This window comes from Takifugu flavidus, chromosome 10 (assembly GCF_003711565.1).
Source record: "Takifugu flavidus isolate HTHZ2018 chromosome 10, ASM371156v2, whole genome shotgun sequence".
NCBI lineage: Eukaryota > Metazoa > Chordata > Actinopteri > Tetraodontiformes > Tetraodontidae > Takifugu > Takifugu flavidus.
This window is the reverse complement of record NC_079529.1, coordinates 2,034,087-2,053,751: the sequence shown is the minus strand read 5'-3', so window position 1 is coordinate 2,053,751 and position 19,665 is coordinate 2,034,087. Positions and strand designations below refer to the sequence as shown.

Genomic DNA, 19,665 nt, shown 5'->3' with positions numbered 1-19,665 from the left:
TCCCACAGAGTTGAATCCATCAGGGGGGCGGTCTCCACGACAACTACATGATTACAGGGCGAAATGATCGACGAGGTGCACGCGGAACTATAAAACAGCGGGGAGAAGCAGCACCAGACTGTCCAGCTCCCCGCATTTATTACAACATGGATACTGTGCATATTGACATTAATTGATTTTTTTTTCTCACCACAGGAGATTGTGTAGTGACAGTAATCACTGTGCCTCCATGGGGTGAAAGTCAGTGGTGGTTCTCACTAATTATCTGGTGCGTGTGTGTGTGTGTGTGTGTGTGCATGAGAGAGAGACAGAGAGATTTCTGCAATCATTCCAACGCCATCCCTCATCCACACAAAGTTAGCTCTGTGTTGTGTCTTGTAAAAGCTCATTTGGCTGTTTCATTTCTGCAGGACCCCCCTCACCCCACCCTCGTGCAGGCCACAGTTTTGTGTAAATCAGGGTGTGCTCCACTTGTGTATGTGGCACCCGGGCTCATTAGCTCACTTCCTGGAGGTCCCGATCATTAATTTCCCATGATGCCTCAGTGCTCCTGTGTGGCTAATTTGTCCCCAGTGAGCCAGCTCGCTCGGCAAACGCAGAGGAGGCCACGACGGAGTTAGTCACTCCGCGGGGGTCTTCCCCTGTCGCAGTCCCCAACTCCCGTTTTCGTTTCCGCCGATCTGAAGCCGCGGTTGCATTTTTGCTCCAAAGGTTAACCATAATTTGTGACAATTCCCTTTTTTACCTACCCATAAAAACGTGAATATTTCACGCTGCAAAGGGTTTCAACATAATAATTTGAAGTGTTCAGTAGCCCTGCGGCTAACTGCTCTGTCTCAGACCAGAAGCGGATCACGTCTGCTCCTTGACTCAGATTAGAGAGAAATTGTCGTCATTTACCCCACGGGAGCGCCAATTGAAATCTACATTGGCAGCACATTAAATTAAAAGCCGTGCTGATTGCTGCGTTTGTGCACATACTCGACCCTCCTTCACTGAAAAGCTATAGCAGGACTTTTCTTTGCCCTCACTTCTTTCTTCGTTTCATTCATCATCATCAGCCGTCTCTTCAAAGCTCGTTTTGTTTTTCTTCTCCTCTTCCCCCATTGATCTTCTCATTACTGGTCAAAAATGTTTTCCCTCCATCTCCTCATGCACTTTATAGCCACAAACATTTTCTCTTCTCCAAAAGTGTCTAAACACATTAACTCACCCACAGACTAACTGCTATTTACCTAAGATTGATATCAACTTTGCGCTCGCCGTTATCGGCCTCGTAACGAGTTTTGGGCTCCGTCCTATAACTCTCACCTAAACCCATCTCGGCGTGCTGCTTTATTTCAGATGCTTTGCAAGAGCCTGCAATAGTTCTTGTCTCTAAAGGACGGAGGCGCGGGCAGAGCTATCGTATCAGATGGGCCCAAACATCTCTGAAGGCTCCTCGTCTGCTCCACAACGCTGCTGCGCGCCGATAAGCGCCGCGGGAGATCGTATTTCTTCCTTATTGGCTGTACTTACACTTCACGTCAAATCCAGGGAGAATTTTGCATCCCTCTTCCCAGTGGCGACGCCGTTAATGGCTGGTCTCCATCTTATCTTGAAGAGCTTGTGGAAGCTTATTATATTATAAAAAGTAGTTTTGATTTAGGTTGCGGGGATAAAAAAAGAAGTGTTCAACGCCTGCTGAAGGTTCTTGTCTTGATTTGCAAGTGAAGTATGATGAAATTACAGTTTTATTGTTTCATGTAATCATGAAACATCAAGACGACACGAGTGATTTGAAAACAGAACCAAAGAGAAATGAGCCTCAAACCTAATCAGTTTGTGTATCGGGAGCGACCTCATTTGACTGATTCTGTTCCGTCCAGACAGGCGAGAGCCATAAAATCCGTATTCCTAATGAAAATAACAAGACTTCCTGGTCTGAGGAGTGACGTCACATGACTGAGCTGACTCATGAATAAGTGAGCAGAAGTCTGAGCCTGCAGCCTAAACTCGAGCCGGCACATCTTTATTGTGATTTCCTCGGGTGTAAAGTGCTGTAATTATCACTATTTGCCGAGCTCGGCGTTTCGCTGCGCACACTCGAGGGTTCGCGGATCAGGAGGTGGGCGGCATTCGTCTCTGTCCAATCTTGAAACAATAAAAACAAATCTCTGCTGTTAAGCTCCGGGACCGATCTTTATTACAGACCATCATGTCTGGTCTGTGGTGCAGTGCTTGGCACTGTCGCCGCACAGGTTGCCGGTTCAAATCCCCTCATGTCCATGCGTCTGCTTAGGATCTCTCTGGGAACTTCCTCCCACAGTCAAAGGGCATTTAGGGCGACTCTGAGCTGGCCTCAGGTGTGAACGAGTGTGACCCGTTGTGCGTTAGCCCCGCCACGAGCTGGAGACGTGTCCAGGGTTCAGCTGGGATCGACTCCAGCCCCCCCGACCCCATTAAAGGAAAAACAGAACAGAGAGGTGGATGGATAAGCCAGCGTGTCGTCACATCTGCTGCAGACTAAAAATATCCAGCACGCTCCGTCCACAGGATAAATTAATGACAGTATGGTTCAATTAAGGCCAAAGTTGCAGGTTTGATTGCGACTCTCCTTCCGCCCGCTGTGACCATCGTGGTGCCCGTCTCCTCGCCGTGTGGCTGCAAAGATTTGCAGGCTTCGAGAAAACGCCTCCCCTATTCTGTAGCTAGAAAATATCCGCTTATCTTTGCGTTCAGTGACCTTTTGTGCCACACGAGAGATCACATTAATAGCATTAATAATATTTTGAATTGAATTTATGTGCCAGAGGAGCGTTGAGCACAACTCTTCCTCCTTCTTTTCCTCCTTCCCTCACTCCTTCCGTCTCCGCTGCTTTTGTGCCGTAGTATCAGTAGCCTCTTAATCCTGTTATCTGCACTTATACAGACTGACACCGAGCACTCACCAGAGCTGTAGCCAACCATTCCACACACACACACACACACACACACACACGCACACATGCACATTATCACTCCATCCCCGTCTGTCAGTCACAGACCAGGGCCACTCTCGCTTCTGTAATCCTGCCATTTTCGCTCTATTTTGATCAGCCGTGTGCCTGCATGTTCTGCGTAGATCTCGGCCCGTCTATCAGGGATCGCTCGAGAGTGGCGCCGTCTCTTTTCTTGGCCGCCGCACATCTTTTTCTTCCTGTCTTTACAGGTGTGCAGCGGTGCTTCCCACCACGATGAAGATTGCCTCTGACACCCAGTAATCCACAGTTGACAGGTCAACCAGGATTGCCCCCCCCCCCCCCCCCCCCCCCTGTAATGGCTCCATGAACAAACTCACTCCGACCCAACTTTATTTTATTCTCGCCTCTACCTTTGTCGTTTCCTTTCCTCCGACTCCGCCATTCTTAGACATGCTGAATGACAGTTTGATGGGGGGTCGTTGAGGCTGCCGCGCCTTTCCCGTCCTCACCTTTCCCCGTTGTTAATAGTCCAACGTGTGCTGTTCTCGTCTCGTGTGCGCCGCTGCCGTTTTCCTCCACCTCAGTTCCATAATTATAGCTCTGGACTCAAGCAGTGATGGTAAATGCTTTTCTATTCCCCGCTCTCTGCCCCCCCATCTTTCTCCTTCTCACACCAAGCAAATTACATCTCAGTTTCTATAGAGACATGTTTATTGAATGCACTTTCTTACCCCCCTCTGCTTTTTTGTCCCCTCCCTGTTCTCAGCTTCTACCTGTTTACTCTTTTCCCTCCATTTGGCTCCTTTTACTGTCTGTGGAGCCGCCGCTCCTTCTTTTGGGGCTAATGGTTTCCTTTTGTTCACTAAAAGAACAGATGTGAATCAGTCATAGATTGATCACTGCACTGTGTCAGGACTATTGTGGCTGCTGTGTGCTACATCCAAGCAGAGTCGCCAAAGTCTCTTTTAAAGCTAACAATTATTATTGACTCTATAAGTGGCCCCCGCTGAATATTACTCTGAGATGGTTGCAATTCACTCGCATCTATTTCGTCTCCACATATTCGCAAAGTGACTCTTTTCATTTTGCAAAGCTGCAGCGGCTCACGTTTGTTTCAAAACTCCGTCTCTTCCATTAAAGTTGGTCAATTCAAATCAGGAATCATGATAATAAGATGAAAGATTTTTGTTAGCTTCAGGTTGCATTTGGTGGAATTTGTGGATCTTGCTAGTGTCCCGTACTTTCCTGGGCTTCCTGTGTTTTATGGGCTATAAAACAGGGAGCTAAGCAGCAAATAAACCACACAGAGTGCCGGCGACAGCAGAAATGACTGATTGGTGGTCAGAAATCCACTCAGAGCGGGAAGCAGCGTGATGAAGAACTGGGCTGTAGTACGGCTGCCCGGAGCAGAGTCAACACTGCTGGCTGCACTAGTTGCCGAATAAATAATAGGAAAAGAAGCAGCCAGGCCGTCAGGTTGTGATCCAAGGTTGAGTTTGGGGGGGAGAGAAACAGAAGGTTTGAATTTCTTTTCATGAAATGATTCGCCGTGTGCAAAACGATCATGTTGTCAGAGCGTTCAGGCTTAAGGAAAAATCAAGTGTGCCCTGGAGGGGGCCTTTGAGCACAGAAGTGACGAGGGGAGCTGGTCTCCTGTACCCACCAGGCACTCAAGGGACCATTGACTGGGTCTGGATCAGCAGCTGAAGACAACATCCCCCTTTTCCACTGCTGGAACTTTTATCATTGATGGGAGCCAAAATCAAACCCCACAAACGATTTTTTTTAAAAATCAAGTAAATAAATTCCTGGTAATAAAAGTTCCAAATAAGGGTTAAACAACAGGCAGCGTTGAGGAGCAGTGAACCGAGTCATTGTCTTTAATTTGACATTTGGCCTCCTCTGCTCATATTTCACAGATCCAATGTCCTTTCCTCCGTCTCCTGCTCACAGGTTCGGCGTCCGAGTGCTCCAGAAAAAACATTTGGTGCTATTCGAGGCATTAAAAGAACATTTGAGGCTGATCAGAGCAGAAGTCAAAATAAATTTGAATTTGAGGCGCCGCAGGAGATTTCCCAGCATCGTACCCACCACAGCCCTCCCAGTAAATTCCCAGTAATGCGACTTGATCTCGAGGTGGGACATTTGCCGTGCAGATTTCCTGGAAAATCAGATCTGGCTCTCATTCACACACCCCCCCCACGCAAGGAAAATGCTGAGACATCGCTGGGAACGGCGGCGCGCGTGAACGGGGACTTTGATCGGTCAGCTTCGATCAAGGTAAACAAGTTCTAACCTCCCTGACACATGCAATACGAGGAGCGTGATGCCAATCTCGCACATTAAAGCAGGTCCAGATGTTTCTTAATGCTATCAATATCCCGGCTCGGAGGCTGAAGGGTTGTTTAAACGCCGCTGGCCGTCTTCCCAGATGTTCTTTTCCTTCTCCGCTCTGGTTTTACACACATTTATCCCCCTGCCACCCATTTCCAATCCTCACCTCTCCTCGTCGGTGAGCTTAAGTGCCCTGAATAGGACGGCTCAAATCCCAGTCAGACATAATAACACTCGTGTTACAGTATCTCCACAGCATATGAACAATGACAGACTGTGTAGGGGAGTGAACCTGCGTCGTCAGGTGATTGCATGGCCACCGTTTGCCTTTTCTGATGTGTTTATTTCAGTTATTTACAGCAGTACGAGTCTTTCTGTGGCAGCGTGTCGTTGAAAGCTACTCACTCCTTCAGGGTGATGCAAACGTTCCCGTCTCCTAACGATGACCCCTCACCTTCCCTCACTACCGCGGAGTCAAACGGGAAGTCAAAAGAGGACACACAGGCTGCTGGGCTTCTTCCCCCTTCTGTTCCCTCCATATCGGGCGCTCGCTCTCTCCCTCTGCTCTCTAACTGGGTCTGACCGGGCTGCCTCTGACCCCCCCCTCCCGGCCTTGACTGTGGCTCCGCCTGCTCGCTACAACTGTCGCTCCGACGGACCGAGCAAACTTTCAAACGAACTTTCAGAGCAAAGTCGCAGCCGTTTCAGCTGTGTTTGCACTCGGTGCTCCAGCGGGAAGGTTACGTCTTGATCTGCAGCCAAGACACTTAATTTTTGTCATCGCGCCTCCTCGATTTATGGTCCGGTCTTCTGAAACGCCTCCCTGCGCTGGAAAAAAGAGCGATTTGTATAAACCAACAAAGAGGATGCAGGGCACGGGTGATTAGGAGTGTGAACCTCACCAAAGTGACAACGTAGACGGCCTCTCAGATGAATCATGTGGGATTTCAGACCAGAGGCAGCCCCCCCCCTCCCCCACCACCACCACCACCACTCTTTGCACATTTAAAAAAATATCTTTGATATGAAGCTGATGGCAGAGACTCCTTGATGTAAAGTCATCATCGTTTACATTAAAGAGGCTCCGTGCTTGTCAAGGCATTAAAAAGCCACTATTCCACCCCCAACCCAACAGTCTGGATCTCTTTCCATCTATATCCAGTATTTATTCCCTGGTAATGCGTGCAGCGTTATTATGCAGACTCTTTGAAGTGTTTGTAGTCTCCGCATCTCACCGTGTTTTAGTGGGCGGCCCTGATCAGACTTGAGGTAGGAACTAAAAGCAAGTTAATTGTTCCCTCAGGAACCTTTCCTGCAGACTAGACCACTTAGAATTATAGGCCGAGGATAAAATGTATGTTTAATTTCTTTCCCTCTCCATCAACTACTTCCTCCCCCCGCCATCCAGGTTGACAGGAAGTCGGTGGAAGTCGCAATCTGTATGTGATTAAAAGGCATCTTTTCTGCCGTGTAATGCTCGTCAGGATTACCCTGAATAATTGAATGGAAACGTGCATTTCCCAACAATCCCGTTAGTGTTTCGTAATTAACTCTACCTGCTCTTTCGCTTAATCGCTGTTGGCGCGGCGCTGCAGGAGGTGAAACAGTAGGCCTTTGCTCCGTCTACGGAGGAGATGACATAATTACCACGATCCGATTCGCCCCTCGCCGCGGTCAAACAACCCAACACGCCTGTAACGGCGCTCGCCGGTGGATGCTGGAGTCCCTCGTGTGGACGGGGGGGTGGCTGAGATTTGAATTATTAATTGGTGTTTACGGTCTTATCCAAGATGTGGAATAATTGTCGCCGGTCTTCTGTGGTGCCCTTCGTCCCCTCCTCAGAAGACATCTGAAAGTGATATCGCTTAATGATTGCCTCCCCCCCCCACACCCCCCCGCCGCCTTCTCTTTGTTTCAGTAAATGAGGGAAAGCGATACGGTTCTGTAATGACCCGTGTGAATAATCGCCGTCTAAATAAAGGCCGTGTTTAGTGGCTGAAATCTCACCAACTTCCTCTCTTTAACCCTCGGCTGGCCGGGGCTCGCGCACCGTCCTCCCGTGGACGCACCGCCTGGGCGCCGCTCCTCTCTCACCGCCGCTCCTGCTCTGACTAGGGCCCCATCATTTCCACCCCGTGCCGTATTTCATGCGCCCGTCACTTTCCATATCCTCGGTCCATTACAGCTGTTAGCTCGCGTGTTTTGCTTTGCAAATTGACATCCACTCCAGCCGCACGCTTGGCTTTTAGGCCTTCCGTCCGAGCGGATGCTGAGAGGAGCAGGAAGGCCTGAGAGAGCAGGAGAGTGCCGAGGAGATAGAAAAAAAGAAAGAGGAAAGAACCTCTCTGCCCGTCTTCACATTTATTTTGTGCTTACTATACTCCTTCCTTTGGATTCCTCTCATCCCTTCGTTGGGGTGAAGAGGAGCTGAGTTATTAGAATGCCAGCCTTTCCAAGGCGCGGTAATAAATCAAACTAAATATCCAGGGGAGGGAAAGAAGGACAGAGCATGGAAATGAAAAACAGGAACTCTGGGAGGGGGGGGGTTGATGAGCAGATGGATTGGGGAAGAGGGAGAGGAGACGGAACGAGAGAGTGGTTTTAGAAATTGATGTTGGGGATGAGAGAAGAGGAGCTTCGTCCGGACATCTCATCTGCTCCGATTACAAGCAGGGAGGGATTCTGGCACGACCGGGGTTCATTCACCATCAAAGCCAGTCGGCAGACGCCTTTTTTCTTCTTCTTAAGAGCAGCGAGACGTGTCTCACCCAGTGTTTGGCAGAAGCAGCTTAAAAACTGAAGTCTGAGGGGTAAAGACAAAAGATTTGGATGGATGGAGGTTAGAGGTATCAAGGCTGTCAGGCTGTGATGGCATCCAGGGAGAGAAAGTGGCAGATGTGTGTGTGTGTGTGTGTGTGTGTGTGTGTGTGTGTGTGTGAGGAGGAGCCCCAAAGTTATCCCAACCAATCATCTGCTATATCTTGTTTTTTGTCCAAAAGCCACAATGGTGGACGTTACTGACACTGTAAAATGATTAAAAGTGTTTCAAATTCTTCCAAAGTGACAGAACTGATCTGGATCCCCCAGATCTCCAGATTCCCCAGCACATGTAACCCATCCGCAGTCACCACAGTCTTCAGGGTTCTTCTGCTGAATCCTGTCAGCAGTGCAAAGAAATTACTTAATGTATGGAGGGAAAAAATTGATCAAAAGAGTCAGAGGCTGTCACATTATTATGGAATTAAAATGGAAACTATCATTTTAGTAACTGAATAAGTATTTGACCGCCGCCCCAGAGGTTAAAAGGTTGTAAAACAAGAATCTCAGAATGATTACATGAATTTTCCCTGCATGTTGTCTCCAGTGAACCATTTTATGGAATTGATCAGTAATAGTAAAATAGTGGTATAATAACGGCGTCTCTGTGCAAACACTCCGCTTTATTTACCTTTCAGAGTTTAAAGATGACATTGAGGGCTTTCAGGTTAAGTGGTTTTAATGCTTTAAGTCTTGAGTGGCTGATTCTTTTCCTTCATCCTCCCTAAAAAGACATCAATCAAACATCTCTCTCTCTCTCACACACACACACACGCACACACACACACACACACAGCATCCTTAAGTTATCGTTGTGAAAGAGACAATGAAAATTAGTGTTTTTAGGGATTCTCTAGATAGCAGAGAGAGTCAGGAAATGTGAAGGAAGAGGGAATAATAAAGAGCAACTCTCTCTCCGTGGAGCCTGACACAGGCTGTATTTCTCCGGGTGCATTTTTAAAGCGAAAGCAATAAGGACCTCCCCCCCTCCCCCCTCCCCCCTCGCCACCCCAAAAAATCTGGGAATAATTACATCATTTTTATCACGCTTCCTCCGAGGGCTTCACTTTGTAATTTGAAGTTCAAGATCTGACTTTTAAACGTGTGAAAATAGACTTGAGATTCTCCCCGCTGAGAGCTATTTTTAAGGTCCGGTTCTGAGGAGAAATCATCTGATCAAACGTTTGACACAGCAGGAAACCTGAGTCAGGGGTGTCGTGTGCACGCGGCGGAAAGTTGCAGCACGACAACCCGTCTCCTTTCAGAGTTTTGGCCTAATCTGAGCTGAAACCCTGTTACTCACAACCATCATCGCCGCCATTCTGATCCTGCACGTGCACGTGCACACTGAAGCAAATCTGGAAGAACTCGCCTGCTTTTACGGAACCATGCGTCCTTTTTTCTGTCCCTGTGTTTGCGTGTAATTAGAATTCCGGGTCTGACCCTCGAGGAGGACCTTGAAAGAAAGTTGTGTGCATGAAAACAGGATGAATAATTGGAAAGCAACGTTGAGCGGGAGCGTCAGGCTATTGTTTGTGATGCCTTTGGATCTGCTGCTCGTCCCTGCATCCAACAGAACATGCTAGGTTCATTACTGTAAATATACATTAACACTGAGATGGTGACCCCCCCTGACGCTTCAGCCTGTTATCGCTACACAGAGGTAATATCATGTAGTCCGTTTCCTGAAAGAGGAGTTCAGTCGGAGAGGCTGGCGATGACACGGGCGGGATGAGAGCTGGTGTTTGTGCATCCGTGCGTTCATCGGCACGGCAGATCTCCAGATCAATTATTCATCTTGTGTGCTCCTCCGACAGACAGTCAGGAGTTGCCCCACCCGATCTCCTCACCTTCACGAGGAGCCATGAAACCAACCGCGACGCTTTTCCGAACCAGGCATGGAGACGTAGCTCCGAGTTTGGAATGTGCCACAAAGGCCACTGATGGAATTCATGTTCACGGCTCGGAAAGCGGATAAATTTGGGAAGTCGCACGAGCGGAAATGTGACTTTGGGAGCGCTGCGATGTTCAGTGTTCTTGGATTTGGCAAATTTCTCAACACACACACACACACACACACACACACACACACACACACACACACTCAGGAAAGATGGTTTGCTGGTTCATCTCCTGAATTATTGAGGCTTCTTTTACAGAATGATGAATGTGCAGAGTTCAGTTCAGATGTTATTTCATATTAATCTGTTAAAAGCAGAATGTTCCTGAGCGCTCAAGGTAAATCTGAGATTATGGGGTGTGTGTGCTGCTCACTGAGGATTTCTTTGGTTTCACATCCGCTTTGCAGCCTCCATACGTGGGCTACCAGCTGACAGAAGCCGGAATTTTTAAAATCATGCAAATGAGATTCTTTTGCATTTTAACGCATTTATTTAACTTAAATATGCTGTAAAATAATATGTTCAGACCTCAAATCTCTTAATGTAAAAAATACAATATTAAAATAACATTGAAGTATCTTTGTGGCATAACCTTCAAAAACCACCCACAAAATTGTGGACTTCAATAAACTTTTAAAAGCAGTCCATTATGATTCTGCACGTGCACGAAAACTCATATATTACAATGTCCAACATAGAAAAAAAGAACCGTTTCACTTTGTGTTACCGGGCAATGCGGGCGTTTTCAACGGGCTGCCTGAGCAAGAGCCAGAAGCAAACACTGGCACGGAGCACCATCAGAACCCAGCACATCCCCAATTATTCCCCCCATCATGAGGGGGAGGGAGGGATTTGAGACGACAACAGCGAGAGGATGATCGGCTCCTCAGTCGGGGCAGCGAATGAGGGACCAGACAGACAAATGATCAAGAGGGTTTGCAGGCCGTCGCGTAGATGAGTGGAAGGGAGGAGTGAGAGGAAGGAGGAAAAGAGGAGGCTGAGTGGATGTTACTGCTGCGCGTGAGTGGGGCAGGAGGAACCGGCTGGGCTGGGGAGGCAATAAAAATAGTGCTGACAGTGTATCGTTGATGAGTGTGTCTGAATGTGAGGGCAACATTGGAGGGGGCATAAAAATCCTACATTTAGCAGGCGGCCACGGCTGTTACGTCACTCCTATTTAGTTAAGTGCTGATGAGGTCAGTGGAAGGGGGGGGGTGATGGGAAGTGACGGGGACCCGGATGTGACAGGGGCCATACGGGGACGAGGCATGGACCAGCGGAGCGGTGAGCGATGGAGGGCGGCAGGAAAGGGATGAGGGAGGAAGGAAGGATGATGAATGCGCTGTTCTCGTCGCGTGCCCCCTAACGAAGACTCTAATTAGTGTTTGTGTAATTCCACAATGTCTGCGCCGCCTGCTCATCTTAATTAACAACATCCATCTTCCACTCGCTCCATCCATCCCCCCCCCCCCCCCCCCCCCACCCTGCCCTCCTAAAATAACAGAGTGACTGTCTGAAGCCCACCTGGACCAGACCTGCTTTCACGTCCCCCTCCGTGGCGTGCACGTCCCCCCCCCCCCCCATGTTCCTCCCCTGGATGCGAGAGACCCTGAAATTGTGGCCAAAGTTTTGCGGCCGACTCCTTTGGAGGGCGGGGGCAACATATCGTCAATTTGGGGAACAAATGCCTCAATGGCAGCCGGAGGAGTGAAAAGGAAGCGGAGGGGGGGTTGTTGGGGGGGGTTGAAGTGCATTTACAGATGGAGATGACAGGCGCTTTTGATGACGGCTCCGTATTGTGTTATTGTAGAGGGATCGGAGTACCTGCCATCATTTAGCCCCGCGCTCTGGAAATGGCTTTCCTGCGCCGGCGCTTTCAGCAGTCAGTCAGTCAGTGTGACAAAAGACTGCTGGGAGTTTCACAGCGCCCCGTCCCAGCGCGCGCACGTGCACAGCTGTAAATATTCTGCTGCACACATGGGCACTCATGCACGGAGGCCCGAAACGGAAGAGCCGCAGGAAGAGAGTCTCTGTATCTGCTGCTGCACAAATCAGGTGCCACTCAGCGCTAGCAGAGCGAGCCGCTGTTCTGTATAGATGTATGGAATATACGCAGCCTTTACCCACGTGCGCGCTCGCGTGCGTGCCCGTGAGGAGATGCAGCAGCCTCTGGGTTTACTGAGGGTAGCAGAAATCTGATTTCTTCCCATCTTCTATGGTATGGACAGCAAAGATCCATTTACACCCATAATGCACCAGCATAAGCTGGAATGTGTTTCGCCGTTTACATTTTCTGTCCGCCCCCGTTGACCAGATAGCGTCCTGAAGCCGAATGGAGAAGACACATAAAATCTCACGACTTGGAAAAACACACACACGCGCGCGCGCACACACACACTCACACAGCATTGATAGCAATTACAAGCCAATCAGTTTCAGCCCCCGCTGCGGGTCAGAGGTTAATATACTCGGGTTTCACCTGACAGCACTTCCTCGCCATTTCTGCGGCGAGCGAGGCTGAGAGCGAGCCGAGATAGAGGGGGAAACGAGAGAGCCGGGGGCAAATGGGTTACGGAGATAGCGGCGAGGACAGAAATAAAGGGAGCGAGATGGAATGACAAAGAGGAAGCTGCAGGTGAGAAAGAAAAAAGGAGCCGAGCAAGAAACGGAGGGGCGGGCGGAGAGCAAAAACAGGACACCAGCTGTATACCAACGCTAGCCCGAATCCCAAAAAATGCCCCCTTTGTCCTGTGAACTTCCTGTTCTCTACTGCATATGTCACCACCGGGAGCACCGCTGAGCGGTCTGGAAGTCACCTTTAGGCACTGATCTCAGATCAGCTTAACCACCGGAATGCTTAACCTTTAACAATAAAAAGAAAATGCAAATCTGACCTTAGATGATGGCGGAAGTTAAAGCTCTTTCCAGCCTCCTAATCCCTCTGCCCACTGGGCTTAGCCTCACCTGAGCTGCGGCTGCTGCAGATGAAATACGTCGGACGTTCCAGGACGCATCTCTTCATTCTGCCTCCATGTGTGGCGGCTGAGGGCGACTCTGGAGGTCAGAAGATGGTGAATTCATCTGTGCACATGTGAACTGTCGGCAGGATTGTTTCCATCTGGACGGATGCAGCTCTGAGCCGTGATATATGAAGTCTGGGACATCTGTTTAAACAACACTAAAGCGGTGGACAAACCTGGAGCAACACAAACACGACTGTTGCACACTTTAAAATAAGATGTGTGTGTGTGTGTGTGTGTGTGTGTGTGTGGTGTGTGTGTGTGTGTGTGCGTGTGCGTGTGCGTGTATGTGTGTGTTTATAGGTTATTGTTATCTTAAAACTGAGCATGTTTGGCTAAAGTAGCGTTAATTTATCAAGTGAAGTTTGTTGTTGTGATCCATCCTCTAAACTCTTGGATTTGTGCATGTGGAACAATGATTTTCCTGCTAGCCAAGTGCTCTCTTATCTTTATCTAATTGATCTATGACCTAGATTCAGCTCTCAGAGTTCATAGTTCCTTCAATGCCTTTATTTTCAGTCAGCAGATACCCGACTGAACAAGCTCTGGGACAGACAGTGAAACCAGAATTCTTTTGTTGGAGCTTGACCAATCGGCCAGGGTCACAGTCAGGTGTGGACACCCCCCCTCCCCCACCACCCCACCCCCAGGAAACACTCTTCAGTCAAAGATCACAGGGACAATGTCCGTGAAGCCGACTTAAGAGGCTCGAGCATCTCGTTAACAGCCTTAACATCTCTCCTTGGAGACCTTTTAGATGTCCAAGAGACCTGAATGTAAACCAAACCTGTCATATGAGAATGTTTGGAGGATCATTTGTAATAACGTGATGCCACACGTCCATATGAGTGTGACAGTAAAAGGCACCTCTCAATGTTGTCTGGAGAAGATGGTCCTTGAATCAAGGAGAGCTCATTCAGGGGAAATCAAACATCAGCAAACCACCAAAGATCATCTCACATCTTCTATACCATGAAGACTTTTGCAAAGAAAAAGCTCATTTTCTAAATTTTATTGTCATTTTCTTAAAATAGATTCTTAGGAATCAAAAAAGCCATCATGGAAAGCTCAGCAGATCCCTTTGTTGGCTGAAAAAAAAGAGAGATCATCCTCTAATAGCTTCACTGACGAGGACCTCTGATGTGAAATAATTGATCAAGCCTGCCAAACAGCCTAAATATTTGACACAGAGAGGTGCTGGAGGTCAGCGAGCAGGGAGATGAAGGCGCTGGAGGCGGAGCTTGGTGAGCGCCGACGTGGTGCTGAAACGTGGTGTTTCCACAACGGAATGCTCATGCACACATGGCAGCAATCAGAAGGAATACGTGCTTGTGTGTGTGTTCTTGTATTTCCTACATATTGAGTCCCCAAATACTCATTCTATTACCAAAGTAAGGACATTTTTGGGAAGTGAGGACATTTTGGCTGGTCTGCACAACTTCAAAGGGCTGTTTGAGGGTTCAGAGAGGGTTTTAAGGTTGTTGGTTTAGGTTATGGTTATGGTTAGGGTTAGGTGCTGGTTAATGCATTATGTCTATGAAAGTCCTCACAAAGATAGAACTACAAGAACATGTGCGTTTGTGTCTGGCCACAGCCATTAGTCTTCATATTTTTAGCGCGTCCTATTCTTTCTCATCTTCCTCTGTCAGAAGAAACACAAGCATATTTAGTGTGTGTGTGTGTGTGTGTGTGCGCGCACACACTAAATATGCTACACGCACACACACACACACACACACACACACACACGTATTTGTCTTTATCAGTCCCTCCATTTTCTTCACCCCTCCTTGTGTTCGGCCTCTTTCGTTCAATATTTCATGCTGCTCAGAGCGTACTGTATCTATTCTAAGCCCCCCCTCCACACACACGCCCTCACCTCCATCCTTCCGCCATCCCGACTCTCTCTTTTTTTTATTTTTTAAAAACCCTCCCTGAGAGCATCACTCTTTCTGTCCTCCCTGTCTTTCTGCACCTCTATCAATCTCCCCCTCTCTCTATCTCATTGCACTCCTAATCTTCTGTGCCCCATCTACCTCGGGCTCGTGCTCTTCCCTTCCTCCGTGTTCCTCTCCTCCGCCAGCTTGCGTGACTGTTCAGAAGTATCAACTCCTCCTCTGCTCCCCTGAACCCCTCGCCCCCCCTCCCTGGTCCCACTTGGATTCCTCTGGAACCAAAACACAGTGAGCCCTGTGCTCTCTCTTTGCACCTCTTTCCTTTTTTTTTGCACCCCCCCTCGCTGTTTTACCCCCCATCCAAGTTTAGCGGCACCTCTCCTCCTCCTCCTCCGTGTTTTCCCCCCTCTGATGCTCTGCCATGCTCCCCCTCCCCTCCCCCCACACTCGCTCTTAGCCGCCACCACTGTTGTTTTAGGCACAGCGGTGGAAGGTAAACAGAGTGATTGAAAATTCGTGTCAGTCAGTCGGGTGAGAGGGGGACAGGAAGGGCGGGTGGGCAGCAGAGGTGGTGGAGGAGCAGGGGGAGGCGGGGGGAGTGTCAGTACAATTTACTAACACAACAGTGAACAGCGAAGCCGGCCAAGACACAAAGCGAGGAGGAGGAGGAGTGAGAAAGAGCGACTCTGAGCACACACAACAATATCGTGTTTACTGTACATTCGCATGAGGTTACGTATACGGGAGAGTCCTGCTGCATCCATACATGCACTGGTTTACTTCCTGAGGCCCCCGCTCATGGATGTGAGTTCTATAGGGGACCGGCTATCTGATTATCAGCGAGCGAGAGGGCTCCGATTTGATTTGGAGCTCTCAGAAAGGAGCGTTTGACAGATGTGCAGTTGGCCAGCTCTGCGTCGGAAATGTCATAAGAGCCCCCCCATGTCGCCTCACGCCGTCGGCCCCGAGGTCGTTTCCTCACAATAACCCCAGAGCAAAAGTAATGCAACAGCGCTGCGGCTGGAAAAGCCCCATCCTGACAGGGATGTGTTCTGAAAATGAAAATGTTTGGGAACAAAACGCTGTTAAGTTGCGACCTTTTAATGAGCTGATGGTGGGAAATGCCACCGGATATTTACAAGCAATAAAGTTGCCTCCCCCCGCTCTATTTGATATTACATGGACTTGTTTTTTTTTTTTGACAAAGGCAACTTGCCCAAGTGTAACGTTGCTAAGTAACCAAGAGTAGTTCAGGTCACGTGCGGTACACATGAACAGTGCGGGACACGCAACAGACTGGAAATAAAGACTGGAAACAGTAAAAGGGGGAGTAACCTTCCAACAAATTGTTCATTTTTCAACTTAATTATGGGGTGAATCATCACGCCTGATGGCCTGAGGTCTGGAGAGCAGATGTATGAAGCCGAAATCAACACCTCGGCTTTGCTTTTCCATAATTCCGTCCAGACGTTGGCTGCAAATGACACCAGCTCAAGATGGCTCAGCTCTCTCCCGGCAGGCCTCTCTCTGGGGTTTAAAAGCAACTCGGGGACGGTTTTAGTGCTCAGTCTGTGCACCTTAATAGGAAGATTATTTGACCGCACCGGTGTCACCGTGTTACTATAAAATCCCCTGTGTGAATAAGCAGAGACGCGACGTGGAGAAACTGAGGCGACGATTGATGGACAGAGGAGCGGGAGAGGAGGCAGAGGAGTGAGGAGGCAGACGGGTGCTCATTAAAAAGTTGCATGTGTGCTGTAACGGTACGAGATGGAGAGAGGCAGCACGGGAGGAGACAGGCAGACCACCAGAGACAAAGCTAACAAAAGATAGCCGAGCCAGGTGCCTCGGATCACAGTGGACAAAGTTAGCATTGGAAATGGGAGGAGAAGGTGAGGAGACGAGGACAGAGGGGGGATTGGACAGCGCAGGAGAGGGGAGCAAAGACGACGGGGTTCCCCAATGGCACCTCATCTCTCTCCCTCTCTCTTGCTCAGCGTCTCCCTATTTCCCTCCTTTTTTCTCCCAATAAATCATTCTGACTTCCCCTTAACCAACTCATTCCCAGCAGGCAGCAAGAAAACTGTAACAGTCTTTTCAGAGCTGCTACCTCTCTCCTTTTCTCACCCCCCCCTTATGTCTCTTTCCTGTTCTGGCCTCTTCTGCTCCCTCTCTCTCTCTCACACACACACGCACACACACTTGATGCACCGTCTGTGGCAGTGGAGCTGACAGAGGAGTGGCAAATTGCTGAAAATGTTACCGTGTCTCTGCAGGATGGACCTACAGAAAAATGCCACTAATGAATGGCTTAATATCTTATCCTCTAAGAGAACCAATTAAGGGATTCTGTCTCATCCAAACGCGTTATTAATGACGTTAATGAGGCGGTTGGCATATGTTCCTAATGGGAGAGGCAGAATTCTGACACATTTGGATCTATATAGAGCAGAGTGGACATCTTGTCCATCACCATCCGTCACAGCACCAGAATCCTATGAAAATGTCACACGGCTTTGATCATGTGATGTATGTGTGTTCCTTCTATTTAAGAAACAGGCTTTTGACATCCAGGTGCCATCTTTGACTGGGGACTCGGGCTGCAAAGGGCACAACCAAGATGGCAGCAGGGAACCTGCTGAGACGTCTGCTTCGTTTATGCACAGTGGGGAGGAACGGCGATGACCCGTGAACCATTTTTACTTTCTTGCCATTTTGCTTCTAAATTCTAAAAAATGAATTTTAAGATAAAATGTGCAAATAAGGCCTTCAGATATGGGAGCAGTAATGCATATCGTATATGTATGTATATCGTATACTTCCGTCCAGTTTACCTTTAAACAGTGCGTGCGCAAATTATTCGAGTGCGTAAAGACTTTGTGACTCTGCAGATTGTGGTTCACAGACCCGTCTCACGGAGGTAGGACACACAGCTTTTCACTCGGTACACCAAGACCCGAGGCCGAAGAGTGAAGAGGAAAAAGGGAGAAAGAGAGAGAGAAGTTGGAGGCGTAGGGGCGCCTGATGCGCTGCGTCTCGGGTTCAGCATTGGAGGAATGCGCTTTTGTCGCTCGCGGGAGGCGGAGTCAGAAAGTGAACGAGCTCTGCCTACCAAACAGAGTGAGAAGAGAAGGAGGAGAGAAAGAGACAGGGGAGAGACGGGTGGGCAGCCTGCTCACCGTAAACGATGGTTGTCGGATAGAGTCTTGCAGACCTAATGAAACTGGCCGGTCGAATCGCTCAGTCTGCTGGTGTGCGCCGCGTCTTTCTCACCCCTGGAAGGACTTAAAGAACCCGCAGAGACAGGCACTAGTTTGTCAAAGAACGGGACTTTATTTGCATTGTTTTGTCAACGTTATTTTTTTTGCGCAAGAAAAGCAGAAGTCATCATTCAGCGTGCAGGAGCGTTTCGCCCTCGGACCTCGTACCGGCCCCACCGCGCTCCTCCGGCTGGCACCGCAGCTGCAGATCCCGGTGAGAAGAGAGGACCAGGCGCAGCAGAGAGGAGAAAAAAAATCAGGACTTTCACAAACCCCTGGATTTGTTAGGGAGGGGGTGCGCAGAATTTATGGTGGGGAAGTAGCGAGGAGGGGGAACCTCACTTTCAGCACAATAGATTTTTGAGCTTTATCACCATTAATCATTAACCAAAGCCAATTGATTCTTTGCATTTGTCTGCAGGCATGAAGCGTCTGTTTACCCCCCATTCTCCTGTCTGTTAGGCATTTGCTGGAATGTTTGAGTCGCGTTGCTTGGTGGGGTGAAGGGACCGAGAGAGAAAGAGACAGAGAGGCAGAGGCAGAGAGAGACAGACAGAGACAGACAGAGAGAGAGAGAGAGGTGGCCGCGGAGAGACCGAAGGGACGGGGACCAGGAGAGGATCATGGCCGTGGTCGCGCTGTCTCTCTGGGTGTTAACGAGTCTCACCTGGGCGGACCTGCAGGTGTCAGCCAACAGACACTCCGTGTACTGGAACAGCTCAAACATACAGTAAGAGCACCCCCGCCACTCCTCATGTTGATGCCCGTGTGCGTAATGATCAATGACTTGTCCTGATTTGCACTTCACACCAACACACTAACACTGTTTTGCGGGCTTTTCTTTTGGGCTTCGGAAGCATTAAATTCTGGGAATTGACCCCATCTGGAGCTGCTCCTGAGGCCACTTGTCTGTGGTTTCCTTCCTTTCTCTACCTTTAACTGCAGGAAGGGTCACATGCCATTCTCTGGCCTCCTCTCTCAGCCCCTCTCGGAGCTCCTCTTCCTCCTCTGTCCATCTCTCACTGCTTCTTCTCTGTCTTCTCCTCTATCTGGTTCAATTAGGAGTACTTCTTCTTCCTGACCCCATTGTGTTGGAGCAGTGTCACTATTCAATCTTTCCTCCTCGCTCCCTCTCCAACTGGCTCTCCCCTTCTATCCCTCTCTATCCCCCTTCCTTGTTTACACTCAGTCCGTTGGTCTTTTTGTTATCCCTCTAATCCCTCGCTTCTATCTTGATTCAAGGGGAAAAGCTCCTTTTCTTTCTCTCTCTCTTTTTTTTTTTTTTACGTCTGTCCTGGTGAATCCATGACTCTGCTGCTGGATCTTTAAGCACATTCTATAGGATCATCTCTGTTGCCATTCAAAGATATTTACAAAGAACGGAGCGGGTTCTAATCTGAATATAACATTTTAATTTGCTAATTAATTCTCATGCATTCGCCTCACCAAAAATATAGTAAAATTAGCAGCTACAGGCCAGATGTTGGGAAGGTAAA

The 19,665-nt window shown here is 48.8% G+C and overlaps 1 protein-coding gene across 5 annotated transcripts in view; it reads left to right on the top strand.

Annotated features, from left to right (window-relative positions):
- The first annotated feature begins 17,798 nt into the window (after nucleotides 1-17,798).
- The window catches only part of efna3b (ephrin-A3b), a 38,493-nt gene continuing 36,626 nt past the window's right edge, over nucleotides 17,799-19,665 (top strand). Inside the window, exons 1-2 of one of the 5 annotated variants that reach the window (XM_057044275.1) lie at nucleotides 17,799-18,383; nucleotides 18,591-18,899. In XM_057044275.1, coding sequence (XP_056900255.1) covers nucleotides 18,793-18,899 — 107 coding nt within the window. In that variant the 5' untranslated portion in view covers nucleotides 17,799-18,383; nucleotides 18,591-18,792. Of the gene's footprint in view, nucleotides 18,900-19,665 lie in introns of all 5 variants that reach the window. The other 4 variants (XM_057044274.1, XM_057044272.1, XM_057044273.1 and 1 more) reach the window with 4 other exon arrangements.